Here is a 19872-nt window from a genome sequence, read left to right on the forward strand (position 1 = left end):
TTGAAAAATGACAACTCTCGAACGACGTTTTATTTCGATCCTTTTTTCCAGGTTACACGAGTGTTTCTTTTTTCCACCTTTTCTACTACTGCTACTACTACTTTTTCCAGTAATAAAAGTATTTATATTTTTTGAAAGCAAGCGAAAAATCCGAATCTTATCTGTTTATCCAATCGCTTAGTAAATGTCCCCTATCCGTGTAACACGGTTGTGGCCAGAAGGAAATGAGGAAAGACACCGAGACAGGGAGGTGTGATTGCACGATTCGACAAGTGCTGAGTCATTAAGGAATGAGCATCCATTAAAACCCAATGATCAAAGAAAACTCTACTGCATTCGAGACATGAACCCGCGAACACTCAATTTGCACTCATAATTTTTACTTACTCAGCTTCCTACGGTAGTCTGTTGATTAAAGATTGCTTTTTTTGATAGGAAGAGTATCGTTCAGACCAAGCGATTTTTTTCCAATTGCGTACTGCTTTTACTCGGAGCGCAATGCATGCGCCATCTAACAAGTCTACGACTACAGTAGGAAAATTACATGAACTGACGTTCAATATATATAGATATATGGGCGTCAGAGAAATTTTATATCGATTTCTATTATATGTTATTATAAGCAAATATTGATAATGTGTGTGTGTGTGCGCGAATAAAAAATGTTTATAAAAATTTTCACGATATACCTTTGTCTTATTAACATATATAATTTTATAAACAATTAAAACTAATTAACCGCTTAAGTGTAAGATTTTTATTTTTCGTTTTAGCTGCAAACGATATCGCTAACCTTTAGCTATTACGTTATTATAAAATTTTTTTTTTTTAATAAATGTTTTGTTTGCTTTTTGTTCATATTTCTTTATCTTTAGATTTTCAAGACGTACATGTCATGATATTCGTTGGCTTTGGTTTTCTAATGACCTTTTTAAAAAAATACGGTTATAGTGCAACGGGTTACACGTTATTCATGTCGGCTCTTATAATACAATGGACTATACTAGTTAAAGGCTTCTTTCATATGTATGACGGTAAAATAGAGTAAGTATTTTGTTCTTATTATTGTTTTTGTTTTGACATAATAATAAAACCTTATATAATAAAAACAAGAGCTTAACATTTCAAGTTGTTGTGCGTTAATGTAAACGAACAAATGAAAACTGTATGACAGGAAGTTTAATGCGAATATTAGATGCTCCCTACTCGGAAACTTTATACTGTAATACAAAATAAAATCACATATATCACCCATATATATACATATACATACGCACACAACATACACCCGCGCGCACGCAAACACCCCTGTGTTATGATATGCAACATATCATTTAATAAAATCATAGGATCATAGGTCCTATATATATATATATGTATATATATATACATATGTATATATATATACATATGTATATATATATATATACATATATATATATATGTATATATATATATATGTATATATATATATATGTATATATATATATGTATATATACATATGTGTGGTAATAAAGTTTAACAAACTTCCCATTATGCTTAGCAGACCAATGCCGGCATGGGAGAGCAAAAGATTTTCATTAACTGCAGGTAATTAGTTACGCTTTTGTTGTTTTAAATTGAATTTACTTAAACTCTTTGATTGTGCACGCGTGTGTCTGTACGTTCTTATGTTTTCCATTTGACTCTATATTAAAGCATTTGTGCAGGTTACGAAAGTGTACGTATTTATGTGCATAAAATCTTTATAAAATCTTGGCAAAAATTTTTGTAAATGAAAAGAAATAAAACTAAAAGAAGAAATATCACAACGACAACATACAATACAGTTACAAAACAAATGGTAAGCCAACGAAGGTACGTACGCATACAGACGGACAATTTTGAGTAGCTAATACTACCACAAGTATATAAAATGCTTAATATACTTAAAGCTTGTGCTGTTGCTCCTCAAGATTTGTATTGTAAGTAAGCATTTGGTGCATTCAACCATATGTATATATATACATATATATATATATATATACATATATATAGAAGTAACAATAAGCATGAAAAAAAATCAAGAACTCATTTGGCAAAAGGAAAGTCAAAATGACTTTGTTCATAACATTCAGCAACAGCAAAATAGTTAAGTTGCTGTACTTGGCTTAGTAAGTTAACACAAACGGTGGAATGTATGTATATAAGTAATACTCAAGCAACCACATACTTGTATATATGTATGTATGTACATACAAATAGAGAGAAATACAAACTCATACTCGTACACATTACAATATAATGCTAAAAAGTTTTAAAACAAAAGTAAATTTGGCAAAAATATATCTACACGCACACAAGGATGCATACATCGCTGATAAGCAACAGGAGCACAATTTTCGCAACCGGCAACTAGAGTCTTACTGAATTTTATTTTGGTCGAAGACAATGCACAATAACACAATCTTATAGTGATACTCCTTAAGGGAAAAAACAAATTAAATACCTTGTATGTTATCTCGATTGAGTGAGTGTAAGTCAGTAAAGTTAAAAACGCAACACAGAGGCAACACAAAGACAACAAATCTATGATATACTTATGCATATATCTATCTACACATGCACACATTATACATATATTTATTTATATAAATATATGTACATTTGTGTGCATATATGTATCGATATATGAATGTATGTATGTATGTATGTATGATGTATATAAGATTCGTTTCGCTTTGCTCTCTGTTTCACTTCAAGTCAATGTTACCCCCTTTCACTTAAGCACACCTTATGCGCCATTGTTCAGAAGTGTTCTAATTGTAGGTAAATATATGTTTAAACAGAATGTTTAAGTTAAACAAAAGAGTGTGTACAGAAATTTTCTCGACATTTCCTTATCGTCATCAAAGGATTAATTTGTTTATGCCATGCATTTCATTTCTCCTATGCACCTCAATATACTATATATACTCTTATCGAATACACTCTTAAATAGAATAAAAACTCTTCAATGTTTGCTTAGTTTTAAGTAACTCATACGCCATATTAATAATATAATATATTTATTATAGTATGATAGGGAGATTCGCGCTTTTCGCGCATGTTTGCTTTCATACACAAATTTCGATTAACATTTTTTTGCATTTCATAATCGCAGAAGTTAGACAACTTTCATATATTTCTTTAGGGTCCATCAATGATAACGCATATCAATTAACCCTTTGGCCTACACATTATTTGCCGATTGCGCGAGCCATACTAAAGAATAAGACCAGTCGAGCGCCATGCTATTCACATGTTAGTCCGTTCACCCGAACTGGCGCAAAATCTATGCTTTTCATGGCATATACATTTCGGTGAACCAAGAGAAACTGTGAAATAATAAATCATATTTGGGAGCAAATAATAATATTAATACATTTAGGACGCTTACGACACAGTTTCTTTACCACGACTCGTCAGACTCGTGATTATATGCCAAAGGGTTAATAAGAATTGATGTCAGCGCAATGGGTAAATGGGTTCATAGTTACGATAATTATGGAATCGTGGATATACGGCTCGTAAATAAAATTTTTTTTATATTTTGCAAAGCAAACGCTTTTTACCTAAAGTAATTGAAAAACTTCCCTCAATCTAACACTATATAAACTCTCAAATCACTTATGCTAGCTTATAGGAAAATTCGCGTTCAGAGATTCAAATATTCGTTTAACTTAGAGTGATGTGTATTCTTATTATCTTATTAAAAATTGTTTCTCGTCTTTAGCAGAAGATTTTATAAGACTATCGCACTATTTGTTTAATAATTTTAGATAGAATAGCCTCAGTACCAAGCTGTTATATAACATATCTCTCAATATGTCTATGGCCCAACATGTATACGACAACACTCTTGATAGACTCATGTGATTTCTGAACAATATCAGTCTTCAAACAATACGCGTCAAAATTGCATAATATTCTAACAGTTAACTTGGAGGTTACAGCGATTTTAGTAAAGTTACTTTTGGTATTTTTGAAACACAATTGTCCTTGACTTAGAAGCTGTTATGCCGGCTCTTCATTGTCGAAGAAATAAATTTCCAAATGCTTTACTAATTTTAAACAAAGTCGTATGATCACCGGTTGTTGTGTTGATCGCTCTAATCGTCAAATGTAGGTATTTATGTAAAAAAAGACACAAAAATTGCAAAAAAACTTTTTGGAAGACACAAAAGTGAAGTTGCTTACGACAACTGCCACCCTAAAGATATGAAAATGCAGTCCATCGGCCATTTTGCGTAAATATTTATCCGTGAAAGATGCCTGTTCGAAGTGTGTGCTGCGCTTGCTCACTTTTGACCAACAATAGGATCGTGTTGGAGCCGTTGAGGCGAAATAAAAATGAGTTTTTCATAAGGTAGATGACAATGAATGAAACATGCAATCCAGATTAAATCAGCAGTCAGCCGAGTGGATAGTAACCAGCAAAACCCGCCGAAAGCAAACGATGAGATAAAAGTCAACGTAGCGTGCGTATTTTGGGATGCGCATTGTATAATACCTATCGACTATCCTGACAACAGCTAAAGCATTAATATTAAATATTATGTAGCATTGTAAGTGCGTTTGAATGACGAAATTGCAAAAAACTGGACAGTTAGGCTGGGGATATATTGAGCTTTATAAAGCATATTCGCTCAATACATTCGAGTTGCACAATATATTTTCAATTAAAGGCGGATTCGTGGCACGTTTGCCTATGAAGGCTACCAATTGCGTTTGCTTATGCAGACGCAACACAATCATTGGCAGTTACGTATAGTTTTAAATTACATAGTTTGAGTTGACAGTTTACGCATAGTTTTAAATTAGTTTAAGATAGTTATAATCTGCCTCTTTTTTGCTTACGTACACACACATATGCACACTTTAGCATTTTCTTTTAACATGCATGCCAGCATAACTTTCAGTTTTTTAACTAACAAACATTGTCGTTCTTCTTCTTTTTTTTTTCCTTTTTTTTTTGATAGCAAAAAAATTATTGCAAAAAAGCTTACACAATACACGACAAGACGTATCAGTTGCTAATTGTAAGAGTTTTTACACGACCGACTTAGGTAAGACAAGACGAAACACTTGGATAAGATCTCACGTCAATATTTCTTGTGGAATATAAATAAGGCCTTCTTTACTACTACTACTACTACTACTACTACTACGACTACTACTACTATGGCATCGATGTGCCACGTGCCATACCTCTAAAGTGTAGACCCAAGTAGCACACGAATCACGATCACTTTCAGACTCAATGTGTTATCATAGCAATTTTGTAATTTGATCTGAGAGCCTGTTTCAACAGTAGGTAGAGCTTCAGATAACCATAGGTCTAGTTAAGGGCTAGAACAACAACAAAAAACAATAATTTAACTCACTCAGTATTAACAGATTTCATTTTCGTCACTAGAATATTACAAATCGTATCGCGCATACACCATGCCGTACTATACTCTTTACAGTCATCCAAGAGTGAAGAGCGAAGAGCAAGAATGATTTTAGAAATGAAGATATTATTAAATATTGACTTTTTTTTTGTTTTCTTTTTCTTTTTCGCTTTCTCGTTCTTAAAGGCTTTCGCTGGAGCATATCATACATTCGGACATATCTGCTGCGGTACCATTAATTAGTATGGGCGTATTGTTGGGTCGTACAACGCCAATACAATTATTGTTTATGGCATTGTTCGAAATTATATTGTTTGCCGTTAATGAATACGTTGCTTTGGAAATCCTTAGTGTAAGTATCGTATGATGACTTTAGGCATATTGCCGTTACTTTCATTGTTCCTCTCTTTCCTTTGATGTGTTTTTGTTTCTTTGCTTGTGCATGTTTACGTCTGATTGTCTGATTATATATTTGTGTACACGAGAATATCGTGGTTTCCATTTCAATGCGATTAAATGCATTTGCAATGAAGCCAGAAAACAGATTGTGAACAGATGCACCCGTGTATGCCCGTCTACCCAGGCGCCCATGTGCCCATGTGCCCGATTGCGTACGTACATGTCAGTATGTCGGTCATGGTAATCAAATACATGGTTCATTAAGAAAGCCATCAGATATAGTAGTAAGTTTAAATAATTGCAAGAAACGAGTAAGTTGTCAATGTTTAACATCTACGTAATGCTATCCATTAAGGCTGAATAATTTTAATATCTTACGTGCCACTATAAGAAACTAATTAATGGTTTGATGATCTGATCGCTGGAGATTTTTTTTTAAAAATCATCCTTTAGTGCATAAATAAGTGTTTTTTTTTTTTTTTTTTTTTTTTTAGTTTTCTTTATTGTTATTCGGAACCGGAGATGCGCTTCAATTTACGTATTCAATTTTCACTTCCTTACGTCAATTAAATACATCGGGCTTCACTTATTAATTGGAGGGAAACTTATACAGTCATTATTCAAAACGAAAACAGCTTAAGGCATTCAAAAAATTCCTTACATATAAGCAGAGATGAATGTGTTTCAGTTGTTGTCTGATTATCACAAAAGTATCATTGACAAAATGGGAACTATTTTTATATATTAAATATCTGCTCAATTTTCAGGATATGTTAGATGCTCTTTATCGCAGAGGTTATGAGATCGCTAAGATTTGAAAGAAAATTTAATCATTTGTTGGTATAATTTATAGGTATAGTACTACTACCTTGTAATGCAAAGGCTATTAATGTTAAGTCAATGATTCCTGCTTAGCATATCCTGCACAAGTTCATTAAGAATTTATCGGTTAAAAATCAAATTTTGAAATGGAATATAAACAGACGGATAGTTATAGGACAGTAAAGACGGACAAATGGATGGCAAATGGATTAACAGGCGGGCAGATACATAATTGAAAGGACTTACATGTTCGTGTAAACGCATAATAGACGCATGGCGGTGTAAGCAAATACGAAACATACGCAAAGACAAACAAACGGGCACCAAGTGAGAGCGGAAAAGAATAAATTGACAAATGGACATCCGGATGAACGGACAGACGTACAGACAGATAGATATATAGGAGATTAACTGTTGAACACACGTGTAATAAAATAGAAAACCGAAATAGATGGACAGGAAAAAAGTGGACGAACAAGAGGATAGATTGTGATACACATAGAGAGTTGCTCGGACGGACGCAAAACTGAAAATAAATTATTGTTTCCTATATATAATTGAGTTTTCATTCTTATGCTGTATATATAAGCATTATCCAATCATATATTGTACGCAATTTCAAATTGTTACACAGATGTATGGTAAGAAGTTTAAATTTGTGTAAGTTTAGACGTAGAACTTATTTTTATTCCATTCCATTATTTTCAATGCAGTAACAGACAAAGACACAGTCCGAAGCGTACATGTTTATAGCAAGATATGTCTATTGCTTATTAAAAAATTTTTTTCTGCTTATCATTGTATTGCGCTTGCCATGAGCATTGCAAAACTGAGTAAATGAAATCGTTAAATGTTATGACATGTATGCAAACACTTATGAACGTAATGAGTGACCTGCTATTCGCACATATAGATACACACATACGTCTATACACAGTGGTAACATATAATTTGAATATATAATGCACATAAATAATATAATGTGTATCCATGACACAAAATCCAAACTAAAATCATAATATCCTGTTCATGCAATTACAAATGTTATAAATTCTCACATACAAGATATCTATCTGAAACACATTAAAGATATATATATATATATATATATATATATATATATATACGCTTGTATAAGCCGATAAACGTGCTTGCATAGATAGCCAGTCTAAATATAATAATGAAACAATAGAATTGTCGGTGCTAACACATGTGAAATCAACATAATTACATATTCATGTGTGACTCTACGTTATTAAACCGACTAACAAATGTCACCTGCCTTTGGCCCATACAATGTACATATATATATATATACCGTACCGTATAAATATATATATATATACCGTACCGTATATATACCGTATATATATATATATGTATATATATATATATATACCGTACATTAATGTAAACACTCATATTGTGTAAGGAGGAATATTTTGTAAGTGTATGACAAAAATCTATCAGAGTTTATTTATACACTTCGCATGTGTCACATGCACTTACAACAAAATTGTTATCAAATGTGAAAAACGCCTAAATGAATAAAAGAGAACTGGACACAACATACGAAACACTTGAAATCTTTTAAATAATTTGTGTGCATGTAGATGAGTTTACGTTACCATTGTGTTCATGTCAATTTATAATGCTTTCCATTTTATAATAGATTTGTGATGTCGGCGGCTCAATTACTGTACATGCGTTTGGTGCATATTTCGGTTTGGCCGTAAGTTTAATGCTACGCCCCAAAAAGGAAGAAAACGAGCCCGGACAGTACGAAGCACCTACTTACACATCAGACTTGTTTGCAATGATTGGCACTTTATTTTTGTGGATATACTGGCCAAGTTTCAATTCTGTATTGGCCGATGGCACTGCCCAGGAGCGTGCTATTCTAAACACGTATTTATCATTAGCAGGTGCAACAGGTAAGCACGTATTTCAATTTTAATGCAACTTTGCAATAAAAGATAGATACCTACCTATATATATATATGTATATATATATATATATATATGCATATATATGAAAATTGCTTCAAGTTATATAAGCAATTGTGTGAATATATCCGTCCGCCTATGCTGTCTCTTATATATGCATATCAAAGACCTTAATAATAAGTTGCATGCAAACGTTATTTTGTATAAATCATGCAACACTTAAGACCTGAAAGTGCCTATTGTTCCTAGGCAGGTATTGGAATCATTTCATGACATATGATGTTAATTGTGTTCAATATCTACAGATAGGTAATTTAATCGTTACTCATAAAGTAATGTTTTTTTGGCTTAATAAACATAAAGCCAAAAAATTTAAGGAATTCTTCGATACATTCTATGTCGTATACGTAACAAATAAGAAAACATTTCTGCGCGGAAGTCTAAAATTATGATTGAAAAATTCAACGATCAAGCTAACAATTACATATTGATATGTGAGTGTGTGTATTTAGGTATATATATTTTATGTATCCTACTTACAGGACAATACTGTATTACTATCAGATAACTTTAATATTTATCGATTGAAATCTCTTAACCTTTAAACACTTAACTGCTGAAGTGTACAATTGAAGGTTAAACTCTGTTCAACTATCACTAATGATCATGGTTTACGCTACATAGCTCGTTCATTTTCATAATGCTTTATAAAGATAAGAGAGGTTTAAGAATTTGAGATTTTTGAGCAAATGTAACCCTGGAGGATGTGTACGTAACGTGCGTAGGTAGGGTTTTCAAAATTGCTTCACTTTACACGAAAGCCCTCGAGCACTTCCTACGTAAGTATATCGGCGAGTAATTTAAGAGAAATATTTAAATGAATTATTTTTTGTGTTGGTGTTTATCAACAAAATGTCAGCTGTTTTGCTTACTATAGATATATCACATAGATCACATATTAGTGTTTAGATGATTGAGTTGCTTAACTTTACGAAATTTTTCGTCATTTTCTTTTCCAATAAATTGGCCGAGATCGCTGAAATTTAGTACAATTAATTTTTTTATGTTAAATTACTATTATGATATAATTTTCAGTATGAAGGAATGAAAATCGTACCTTTCTGTTGCATGAATTTCAGTATTCGTCATATGACGGGGGATTCAAAAATTGCCCCAGACTGTCCAAAGTTTTCATACCAATTTAGAACGGCAAAATGCTACTACTTAACCACTTTTGCAACGACTTTTCAGATTCGGGTGTTATAAGGGGAGTGGTCGAAAACCGATTAATAGGGTCAAAATAAATAACTGTACCGAATTTCATCCAAATATCTCAAAAATTGCGACCTGTAGCTTGAATACAAGTTTACATGACCAGAGACCAGACAGAGGGACGGGCAGACAAGCTTAGATTCGGTATAATAAAAGGTGGATTTATCTGAAGCCCTTCTGAGTGTTACATAAGACCGCGCTAACTTAATATACTTAATGTACTATAAGTGGTGTAGGATAAAAAGAGTAACCACCATATGTCAATAAGTCCCGGGCGCTGTAAATAAAGGCGTCTTAACATCTTTTGATCGCAATATTAAATAGAGCGATGCATTTAAATATGTCGTTTAATTAGTAAAATCATTTAAGAAATATGGTCAATTTGCACGTGAGTACGATACAATACGATATATGATATATATCTGATTAATGAGTCTTCACTCTATTTTGGATATCGTGGGCAAGCTTATATACATATGGTTGGAATTAAAAAACACGACCCAATTTGAGTACAAATCTTGCTTCTCATCTTTGAATTATGTTGAAATACTTCACTATGAAAAATATTTTGAAAAATTATTGAATAATCTTTGAAGCAAAATAAAAAAAAAAAAAAAAATTTATAGAAAACATTGTGACCGCAATTATTTATTTATTTATTTTCTTTTTTGATTTTGACTAATTTAAGAAACGGTTTCGTTTTATGGCATGAAACATATTTTCCCATAATAATTATTATTCCAATTTTTCTTAATATTTTAATTCGTTTAGCAAGTGTGAGAACGTACGTATACATATACATATACATATATGTCCCACATATATATTATATATTGTATGTATGTATAAGTCTCAGTATGAAAATGAATGTGTGCAGGTTGAAGGTGAAGAGAAGGTAATGCGAAATGTAGTGAGATTGATATTGCAATCTGTGTTCTCGATATCTACGTACATATATCTATCTATATTTTGTATTCTAGTCGCAAGCTAATTAAATGTCAAATAGTTGCGTTAACACATTTCATAAAATTTATTTTAAACACGTACACACTGACTGACTGATAGCAGCAGAAAGGGGCAACAGAGGAGAAGGCGAACAGATGAACTTACATACACGAAAACATACATGCGTATATATATATATATATATATATATATATATATATATATATATATATATAAATATACATATATATAAATATTGACACTTACACTCAGAATAACATTAGCACACATCCAGAGATACGCACATACGTACCTCAACGAAACGACACTTGTAAGTGAAAACTGAAAAACCAAATACCATTTAAAGCAAACAAACGGTGGACATATTGGTCGGACATGACCACTTTTGGCTTTATAAAGAGCTGGTTGGATGGTTGAGTAGGGTTTAACGTCCGACGGAAAAAAGAAACAAAATAACAATATCAGCTTATATATTGGTATATATGTACAAGTGTTGGTCTGTCTGTTCGGTAAACAACGTACACAAAAGCAAACAAGCAACAACTGTTAATGTAAATAACAACGAAAATACAAATTAAATGTATACAAGAAACCAGTTAGCTGTGTATAAATGTGTACATAAACTTATACACAGACAAGCAATTTCGCTCACTAAACACATAGACACACCTTCACACTCTAATACCAGTTTACAAATAATTCACACCAACTACGTGGCAAACTATAAACATATTTATATAAGTATGTGTGTGTGTGTGTGTGTGTGAATGCTTCTGTGTATTCATAAATACATGAATACTTTTATATGTATTTAGTAAAATTTTTGCCCATATTACTTGCACACCACCGTTACAAACTTTAGTCACTATAACTGCACTAGTAGTCATACCCTAAGCTGACCGAAAAAAAGCAAAAAAATAAACTAAAGAAATAAAACATCCATTACGTATACGTAGAGATGTCCGTATTAAATGCTTGCGTATCTGTAATGCACAGCAATAAGGATATTGGTTTAAAATGACAACAATATTATTATGAAAACATTGCATATAACTGAGATTGGGGAGTTATACATGCATATATATACATATATAATGCATATATATACATATATTAAGCAAATGCATATGCATGAGGACATGCTTGAAAAATTTTATTCAATAATAACACTTCAATAAATATCTACTAATCCAAGCGTATATTTGTGTGTGTTTTTAAAAAAAATTTGAAACTGCCGCGGATTTGTATGCACTGAGAAAAATTTTATGAAGATTTCCAATAATTTCCAAACGTTGGAATCGATCAAGGTCGACTTCTAATTATCCTACAACATTTCACCAAGTCCATCTATGCAGATGGGTTCTTCTATCAAAGATAATTGCTTGTTCTCATATACAAACGCCAAATTTAATATCACATGATTATATTTATCTTCGTAGATATTTAGTGCATACCTAAATACCATTTTTGCAAAAATAACATTTTTCATCAATTTTTCTCGTGAATTATTAAAAATCGCACCTTTGTTTCATACAGAAACTTTTCCGATAAAAAGGTGTTTTAGGGGTTGTGGCCGTAATATCAATTTTTATTTTTATTTTTAATAACGTTTTCGTTATGGGTGTCATTAAAATATCGGACAAACTGTAATCGGTTTACATCGATTCAGAAATTGATTTTCAAATTAATTGGTGGAATAAAAGGTGGACACAACTCAAGCTGTTTGGTTTGCATAAAGAAATTGAGCTCCGCCCAATTTGCCTCATCGTATTTGAATATTTCGCATCTTTTGACTGAAAAAGAAACGTGGTAAAGATTGACAGGACGCAGAAATGGTACAGTAGTCCGAATTATCGAGAATTGCAAGGATCTTGACTTTGTATTTTTCTCGAATTGGCAACTTCTTATTTGGGAGGAAAGGCTTAAAGCTTAACACTTGTAGTCCTCGTTCGCAGTCTCATATCACGTTTCAAAATATTATGAACTGCTAATAAATGTATTACAAATTAAACAAGGAAAGCCTAAGTGAAAAATTCGAAAATACGATAGATTCATAGCGTTGCACGTAAACACTTATTGGGATCACCGAGGAGTACAGTTTGCAAACTTAAAAAAGATGAGAAATAATTTAAAGGCAATTAATTAACAAAAATTATTATGATTTTTCGTTATTGGCTTGGGATGCTAAGTATACAAGAGTCTGTAACTGGCGAAAAGCTTAAAAGAGAAACTGAATGCGTCAGTGAGTCAACGACTTAAAATTCGATTGCATTTAGCAAGTGTGGTAGGTTCACATATGATTTAACCTGAATGAACGGAAATTTTTACGTAAGAAATACCATAAATATGTCCATGTATTTAGCTTTTGATTTTTTGAATTTTTCGTCTATTCTGTAACAGATCCTAATTGAAGGGCTTACTTGAAATTTATTTAAAGCTATGCATGGACAATTTCAAATTGAATTGATAGAGTTAGTCGACGAAGAGTTTTAAAGGTATCAATCTCAGTATGCGATTTTTAGCTAACACGGATTCAATTTCAGCGAATAAACATTATTTTTACATGAGTTTACATGAGGCTTATGACTGATGCAGTGGTTAGAGTCTTTCATCTTTTCCCATGCGCGCATGACTTAACAAATAGCCAGCAATGTTAGGCTGGTCAAGGCATTCGGAAGTCTGACGGTCCTCGCCAATGTTTGCTAATCAATCAAGAAATAACTTATAATATATAGAACTTTTCGAGACTGAAGCTTCGCAGGGATTAAAAAAAATTTTAAAGCGAATATTTTTCCAACAATTTTGATTTGTTATACAAAGACGCAAAAATGAAAAACGTTATCTCATCGAGGAAGACAAACAAATGTCATTATTATTTTCGCTTTGAACTATTTAATTTCTCTCAGTGCATTGAGCGGCTGTAATCGATGTCGTTTTCATCTTCCATTAGTTTGTAGTTTTGTACTTATTATCCAAACTTACCGATGTTAGGACATTAATGTAGTGCAATTTAGCTTAAGCTTGTTGTTGCTGTTAATTTAAGCATTACATTAAAACATGTCGCAACATTTTATACAAACATTTTCACCCTAAAAACAAAAAAGAAATTTTCTTGTTTTCCGTTTTCCATTTTTTATTTTTTTTTTTTTTTTTTTTTTTTTTTTTTTTTTTTTTTTTTTTTTTTATTGATACGAATTTTGCTTAGTTTCTGTGTTGTGTGGGCCGAGCCGACCATAGAAATGCAATAGACGGAAAGAGTTGCCGATATTTTGACCAACTGACTATTGCTTTCTCTAACACTACTAGAAATACTACAAATGTTAACATATAGGCAAACAAACAACACCTTTGGTGTTAATTTCAACTTCATGTACACATTAGTAGTAAATGAAATAGTAACAACAATAACAGCAACAGCAGCAACAGCAGCAACAGCAGCAACAACAATAACAACAAGCATCATTAAAAGTATTCAACCGCACTATACACACATTTGAGTTGAGCTTAAGTAGATGTACAACTACATTGCATACAACGTGCACATATATACAAACACATGCAATTGTTGTGTTTTGGATATGAATGCATACATGTTTACCTATACCGCACTACAAATTGAAGTGATCTCTTAGTTGTGGTATGAATGAATGTCTTTCTCTGTATATATATATATATATATATATATATATACATATATGCGTGTACGCTTACGTAGTCATGCAACGAAGTATAATTGTAATTTTTAGGCTATCAACCATCATACCCCGCAAGGAATACCAACAACATTACATTACAAACATGTATCGTCTGTCATTATATCTATAATTGAGTTGTCGGAAACTTTAAATGTTTAAATGAATTTTTCAAACATATTGTATCATTAAAAAAACTAAGACTACAAAGTCAATTGACGGCAAACAAAAGTTTTTTGCCATTAAACTTTTTTTTTTATACGTAATTGAAGAAAGTTACTACAAGTAGAGAATAACGGAGTAAATTTGGAAAAAAAAAGCAAACCTATATAAAGATTAATTAAATCGAACTTTAGATTTAATTTCACTTTTATCTTTTTTTTTTTTTTTTTTTTTTTTTTTTGTGAAAAAATGCTCAACTTTACGTATAATTGTGATCTTTTCCATAGTGACTGCCTTTGTACTCTCAACTATGATGAGTCACGAGAAAAAGCTCGATATGGTACACGTGCAAAATTCCACATTAGCCGGAGGTGTTGCCGTGGGTACAGTTTGCAATCTAATGATTGGAGGTCATGGCGCTATCTTAATTGGTATTTTAGCCGGTTCGTTATCTGTAATAGGATACCGTTACGTAACGGTAAGTTGTAAAACTAAAATAAAAGCATATAAGCAAACAATATATTCTTTTCATAATGAATCTTGAATAGCCAACATCCGCATTGATATGATTAGGGCTGATATAAATTGCTTAACTTAATCAATTTTTTTAATTCGACCTTAAAGCCTTTGTTGTTTAACAACAATACATAATAATAACATAAAATTATATATCGTGTAAACTTTTTAGCTATTAGGCAAAACTTACAATAGGAAAAAATTTTAAAATCCTCTTAGGTCCCAATCAGACTATAAGACAATGCCATAAGACACACAAACAAGCAAATTTGTCACATAAACTGACTGGATATTTCTATAAGCTATTGTTAAATTATGTGGTAAGCCTAACGTTATAATACCATAAAGCTAAGATAGAATTATTAAAACATTTTCTTTTTTATTTTTCATTTCTTTTACCTTTTAACACAATTACTAATTAATTCCATTAGTTTCTTAATTTTTTTGAACGCATTGAAAGTTCAGAAGCGAATGTAGTTTAATCTCTTCCGTTATATTAAATGCCTGATTTTTTGATGCGTATACCTTTCCGCTAAGGAATGTGCTAACAATTTGTTTAAAGTATCTTCTCTTCTTGTAGAGAGTATCAAAAGTTTTCTGTAAATTTTCCAAACATTTTATTACAAAAACACAATATTATTCAATAAAACCTTTTTTCTAGAAAAAAAAAAAAAGGAAAAAAAAAACGTTGCTTTTCACCGCCAGCGCAAGAGAACTTTCTGTTCGTTTTTTATGAAACACATTATCAGTGAATTATTATGAAATATTTTCTCTGAAATAGACCATGTTAAGCTAATTAGAAAAGTTCAACTAAAGTAGTAAAGCGAATAATAAAACATAATTTTCAAACTTTATCTCATTACGAGAGCCCGGGAGGAAACTTATGCCTGCATTTTTTCATTTTACTTTTATTTTGAAGAATTTCATGATTAACAATAATTTCGCATAATACAATTAATATAATGTAATGATTTTATAAAATACTGTTACTATTTTCAACTCATAATTAAACTTTCATTTAAAACTAAGCTACATCTAAACTAAACGTAACCTATAAAGGTTATCAGTTAAACATTTTACCTGCAAAGATCTGAACAAACGGAATGCACACCTACTCATAATAACTTCTTGCTTCTTGCTACGATTGGTCTCTACGCGCATATATCTAATTATAAAACGCGATTTAATTTATTTAAAATAAAATCAAATTTTAATGTCGACAATTTTTTTGTTGCCTTGCAGTTCCATTCACTAAATTCGTTTCCATCTAACACTATTGTTTTTGCAAGAAACTGTCAATAAAGCAGATTCACGATTACTGAAAGGGACGGTACATCCGTCACAACAAATGATATGACCTTTGAATGGCTTAAATTGCTTTATAATAGTAGGTTGACGGAAAAGTTCAGTCGTATTTTACCACTTGTGGCTAATTCTACTAACTTACAAGGTTTTCTTAATTAGCGTAGAATATGTAATACGATTATTTTTAACATCCGTCATCAGTTAGTTGCGAAGTGCAGAGCGAATAAGATGGCAGTGGATAAAAGACCATTTAAAACATTGCTTTTGACATGAGTTTCGGAAAGACAGCAACGCATTGTTTGGCTATGTGGAACGCTAGAACGCGAAGTTGTAAACGTTCGGACCCGCCAGATCTGGTTGGCAAGATTTCATTTCGAAAATGAGAAAGTAACCCACATCCAACCACTATGCAATTGTAAAAGACCCTGCCCACTACCATCCAACCGTTATAGAACATATCAAAGTTGCTCAAATTCAAATGTTTTATTTAAAATAAAATAGCGCTTTCCCTCCAACGTAATGATGTATTCGTCTTACACTCTTCGTAATCTCATAATTTTTACAAACTATGCCATTTTCATTTTATATAACCTTTTGCAGTTATCTTATCTCTTGTTAGCTTTTTTTTTTAACATGATGGAACTCGACGCAATACTTTGCCGATACGGGCAATGACTGAATTCGGTGGGCAGCCCAAAAAACGCGCAAAAAGACAGCACATACGTGTTTCCTTCGTCGTCGCTTTCACGGAAAGTTCGCATTGCCTAACTTGCTTCCCTTCATTCGAAATCAAAAAGCAGCTGACCTCCCACGAAGACGGAATATGGAACAGCTTAATACCTACGTAAATACATTTCGCGTCGGCTTTTGTATAACTAAAAATACATTCATTATAATAGATCGCTGCCTACTACCTTTCTCCCTTTTCCCCAGCAGCCATTATCTATTCTCCCTCTCACCACCTCTCTCTTCACTTCTATATAACTGTCACCGTGTTATAAAATAAAACATTCCCTGAATGATAGGGTGCATTAAAGAAAAATAATAATAACCAGGTAAACAAAGAAAATTTCTAATCCATATTGAGAAAATATCTCATCTCTTGGGACTATCCCCAAAAACGACCCAAATCTTTTAAAAGATCGAAACAACAACCGAGAAAACAAGTGGTCATCAATTGAAAATTGTGTTAATCGGCAGAAGTAATGTCTGTTACTAACAGCGTGGAGGTGAGGTCAGGACAGTGCAGGTTACGATTCCAAAAATTTACAGAGCGAGTTGTGCTCTATGAAGCTGAACTTCTTCATACTGAGACTTACAATATCATGTCTGTCGTTGCATGGATGCCACGAAATGTATGGAATGTTGCATCGTTTTGCTAAAACCACACATAGCCCAAGCCGAAATCATCTGTTGGTCGACACAGAAAACAGTTATCGTGCTTCTCCAACGATGCTAACTATTATGTCACGTACAAGTCTTTTAGAAATAAGAAGTGCTCTTCTTTTCACTGAAAAGTATCAAAATTCAAAATTCGATTAATAATCGTTATTACTATTTTAGTTGCAATACGTTTAAATACAAGTCTGTATTTAGTGTAATCACTGAACGATCTGGCAAGGTCGAAAAAAAAGAGCGGTAGATATTTAATTGAATTCTTGGTTTTCTTCTTTTTTTTTTGAGAAGTTTGCGGCGAAGGGACAAGACAGATTCGAAGATAACAGTCGATATTGAAAATATCTATTAGAAAATTGATTGAAAATGAAGCGACAAGGTGATGAGACAAAGAAATCTTACAATATGTTGAGAAATAAAAAAATATAATAACGAAGATCGCAGGGACTCAAGTTAAAGCCTTATACCTTGTATCTATTTCGCTTCGAGTTATAGGTATTGCTTTGAGGCAATCGTATGAAAAGAAGAAAAAGAGGAGAATACGTAAAGCATTGGTGAAATTGTGATTGAAATAGGGACTGAAATGGCACAAGCGGTTGAAAATTGGAAAAAACATACTTACCTACAATAAGTAAAGATTACCTATTTTTTTGAAAATACTTGCATAGGGAATTAAACAATAATTCATATGAAATATATTTGTTAGATTTATCAAAAAAAAATTCGGTAAACTTAGGGGGAAGAGAATTTCATGCGAGTATTATAATTGTTTGAAAATCGGATCAAATTCTAATATCGTTAAGAAATGGGAGAGTGTAGCAGAGTAATAAAGTCGAAAGGGTGTGAAGTTAAATATAACTAGCAAAGACACAAACTAACATTCTGTTATACGAAGTCTTGGAGGCATTTAACTCAACATACAAGAAAATTTCGAGAATTTTTTTGCAAATTATTATAAACAAACATTACTTTATTTAAATTAATTAATATTCGAAACCAAACCTTTTTTACACTATGTCATAAATGAGGTTAATAAGGCGAAATCTTGCGTATCTACTGTGTCCAAACCATGTCCTGTGAAAAAATTAAACTAGCACGGTATGAATCCTCTATTAATAGCCTTTCCAACGATGTGCAGGTTTATGAGACTTTGACGGCTGAAATATAAGCAAACCTTGAAAGGCCACTGTGACCAAACCATGTCCCTTGAAAAATTGAAACTGGCACGGAGTGAATCCTCTATTAATAGCTTATCCAACAGTGTGCAGGTTATATTAAGTTTTGCCCGGAGAATGTACCTGAATGCAGTGCGGCGCTTAACGACTGTGCTATGTGAAGTTACCAACGAAACCATGTGATGGCCTTAATATTTGCTTTGACCAAATAATTTATTAAGCAAAAGTTTTTCATAGCCCTAACAAATATTTCAAGGTATCGTTATTATCTATTGTGGACGGGTTACGACTATCCGCCTTATTCTGAGCGGCCTTCTGTTTGCTGCTTTTTTTGCAAGCCCATTTGTGATTTTCATAAACTAAGAAGCTTGTGTTAGTGCAAAATTGATAGCGCTGCACTTAGCTGAAAAACGCGTTTTTTGCTGCACTTAGCGATTATGCTGCACTTAGCTGAATGCAGCGCTGCACTTAGCCGAAAATCGCGCTTTTTGCTGAATGCAGCGCTGCACTTAGCTGAAAAACGCGTTTTTTGCTAAATGCAGCGCTGCACTTAGCGATTATGCTGCACTTAGCTGATTGCAGCGCTACACTTAGCCGAAAAACGCGCTTTTTGCTAAATGCAGCGCTGCACTTAGCGATTATGCTGCACTTAGCTGAATGCAGCGCTGCAATTAGCTGAAAAACGCGTTTTTTGTTAAATGCAGCGCTGCACTAAGCTGAAAAACGCGTTTTTTGGTGAATGCAGCGCTGCACTTAGCCGAAAATCGCGTTTTTTGCTGATTGCAGCGCTGCACTTAGCTGAAAAA

The 19872-nt window shown here is 32.6% G+C and overlaps 1 protein-coding gene across 2 annotated transcripts in view; it reads left to right on the forward strand.

The window, feature by feature from the left end:
* LOC119632305 (ammonium transporter Rh type A) overlaps positions 1-19872 on the forward strand; it is a 28032-nt gene that overhangs the window by 5640 nt on the left and 2520 nt on the right. For both annotated transcript variants that reach the window (XM_038025141.1, XM_038025142.1), the window contains 4 exons: positions 876-1044; positions 5602-5767; positions 8309-8570; positions 14963-15153. In XM_038025141.1, the coding sequence (XP_037881069.1) occupies positions 876-1044; positions 5602-5767; positions 8309-8570; positions 14963-15153 (788 nt within the window). The remainder of the gene's footprint in view (positions 1-875; positions 1045-5601; positions 5768-8308; positions 8571-14962; positions 15154-19872) is intronic.

Source organism: Glossina fuscipes, unplaced genomic scaffold, assembly GCF_014805625.2.
Source record: "Glossina fuscipes isolate IAEA_lab_2018 unplaced genomic scaffold, Yale_Gfus_2 1, whole genome shotgun sequence".
NCBI lineage: Eukaryota > Metazoa > Arthropoda > Insecta > Diptera > Glossinidae > Glossina > Glossina fuscipes.